Source organism: Rosa rugosa, chromosome 7, assembly GCF_958449725.1.
Source record: "Rosa rugosa chromosome 7, drRosRugo1.1, whole genome shotgun sequence".
Lineage (NCBI taxonomy): Eukaryota > Viridiplantae > Streptophyta > Magnoliopsida > Rosales > Rosaceae > Rosa > Rosa rugosa.
Window position 1 is genome coordinate 10,398,326 of NC_084826.1, and position 2,601 is coordinate 10,400,926.

The following is a 2,601-nucleotide window of genomic DNA, read 5'->3' on the forward strand; positions in this document are numbered from 1 at the left end:
CTAGGGTTTTCTGTTTAAACTGTTAAAATAAAAGTTTTTACTTGCATGTAGGAATAAAATTACAGCAGAGGACTATAGAGGCCCTTCATTTGGTGAAATGCATGGACTTGATGGATTAATATGCAATGATCCGAACCATTTACTTGTTAACCTCTTTTGTAAAAATAATTAGTCCCAAGAATCAGCTAAATTAGAAATCACTTAGCTATTTCATGCATGACCATCATTATCGTTCGTTTTATTTCCAACATATACTACATTTGTCTATACAACACTAGTTTTGATTACCAAATGATTTTTCATTTGACTAATTCTTGCATAGTTAATACATATATAAGAATTTAAAGAAATCAATAATTTAGAGTATTGAATTAAAATTTGTGATGGTGAGAAATAGGATAGCTTGTTAAAAACCCTTTTTATGAACATCCACTCTAAAACATATCTGTGTACGTATCCGGAATTATATACCGGTAATTGTTCTTAGAGTTGTTCATTCAAGCATATGAATTTCTTTTTCCTTTTTTGATGCTTCAAGCATATGAATCAGCAAAACTAAAAGTATCCAGGAGGTAAAACCATAAATAGTTAATATCTTTGGTACTATGTATATATCATCTGTCTTGACTTGAGGTTGCGAGTTACATCTAAGTACAAATGAGGAGGAATAATTGAAGCATCTTGTTGTCACTAGCTCTTTTGTTTAAATCTCCCTCAAGGACCCTCGAGGAGATTTCAGTCAGATTGTTTCAGTTTGTCTATAAGCACCCTCATCTTACAAGAGGGTCTCATCAGGACCCACAACAGTGAACATTTATTAAGCCTTTGCTTCCCCTCCTCAAGAAAAATACAGAGAGAAAAATAATCATACCTTCTCATTTCATCAGTGAATACTGATGAAACCCAACCAGAAAAGCTTAAAAAACAAATAGCAAGAGGTAGAGTACCCACCACTTTATACCTTCTAAACAACTCTCCTAAGCAACCTCACTTCCTCAGATCAATCCAAGTACTTTTAACTCTCTTGCAGCTAGCTTAAATACAGACCTCATCACCACTCTCTTTCTCTAACCTTGCTCAGTAGATTCGAATTCGATTCGATCAACTTCAAAGCCTGGCAGCTGGTATTGCATTAATGGAGCAAGCACGGTACTGGATGTGGGCAAAGCGCAAGCACAGTAGTCTGATGAGTGCTTCTCATGAAGTTCAGGTGCCTTCCCATGACGAATCGTCGTGGGAAGAACAAGCTTTTGCAGAAGATGCAGCGGGGCCTCTCGGAGGTTGCATATGGCCACCGAGATCTTATTCCTGCAGCTTCTGCAGGAGAGAGTTTCGTTCGGCTCAAGCTCTTGGCGGCCACATGAATGTCCACAGGAGAGACAGAGCTAGACTCAAGCAGTCTCCCAATAATGACCAAAATGTCGAAACTGCCCATCATCATCAGAATCATCAGGATATCTCTGTCCAAATCAATCCCTTCTCATCATCTCTGGGCACTTTTCATCAATACCCATCTCATCATCAAGTTTGTGCCTTGGTTTATAACCCTAATAACCCTAGTTCAGATCCTCCCTCATCGCCTTCTAGGGTTTCGACTCAATTACCAGGTAAAGATCAAAATTGTGGTCAAGAGCAAATTACCTTGAATATCCCAACTTCTAGGTCATCCTCTGTATCATCTCCTCCGTCCAGGTCAATCTTGACCGCAAATAGATATTATAATAACTCTGTTGCAAGAAAGACTGAAGCTGCAGAGAAGATCTCGAGAATTGTGGAATCTGGGTCATGTAGGGCTAATAAGGGTGCTGATTATGTTACAACTGATTTGTCTGTGAGTTTGAATTTGGTCGTCCGCTGTGCTCGTCCATCTGTGTCAGCTGGTGGTGATGAAAATGAAGCTATCATTAGTTGCAAGAGAAGAAGAATAATGGAGGAGAAGCAATCATCCAAAGATTCTTTACCTCTTTTCCTAAAATCGGAGGGTTTTGAAGTACTTAGCCGCCCCAGCTCCATTGAAGAGTTGGATCTTGAGCTCAGGCTCGGAGACCGGCCTAAGGTAATCAAATAGCAGAACCTGATTGATCATCAACTGCTGATATATAGACATATTACATGACCTTCTGTTAATTCGATCATGTCGGTTGGCGTTCTTCCTTTTACATTTAATTTTGCCCTTAATCTTGAGGCCAAGGCCTCTATGCTTGATTTGTTTGGACCTCTTGGCTTTCTTGGAGTGTGCTATATGATGAATTTTTAGGGTGTAACGATGACCATATGGGAGTCATAGAAAGAAAGGAAATGAAAGAATGGCCTTTGTTGATAATCACAATAGATATATATATATATACATCTCAGCTTAATCTTAATATTATTGTATATAGCACTGTAATAGTTTGTTGGTTCCTTAGCCAGATCATTACTAATTAAGCTCATGGAAACTTAAGAATTTGACATAAGATTTCAAAACTTCCAAATTGATTCATTGTCTTGTTTCTTAGATTCATGCTCAGTTCTAGGAAACAGATGTCTTTACTTTTATGAGTAATTAAACAGTTTAGCGGATTAAGATTCGGATAGTTTTGCCAAGATCCACATGTATCC

At 38.1% G+C, this 2,601-nt stretch overlaps 1 protein-coding gene across 1 annotated transcript; it reads left to right on the forward strand.

The window, feature by feature from the left end:
- The first annotated feature begins 627 nt into the window (after positions 1 to 627).
- Positions 628 to 2,371, forward strand: LOC133722227 (zinc finger protein 10). The gene has a single exon (XM_062149051.1). It carries the CDS (start codon positions 1,136 to 1,138, stop codon positions 2,066 to 2,068), a length of 933 nt encoding a protein of 310 aa, XP_062005035.1. The 5' UTR covers positions 628 to 1,135; the 3' UTR covers positions 2,069 to 2,371.
- Positions 2,372 to 2,601: the final 230 nt, after the last annotated feature.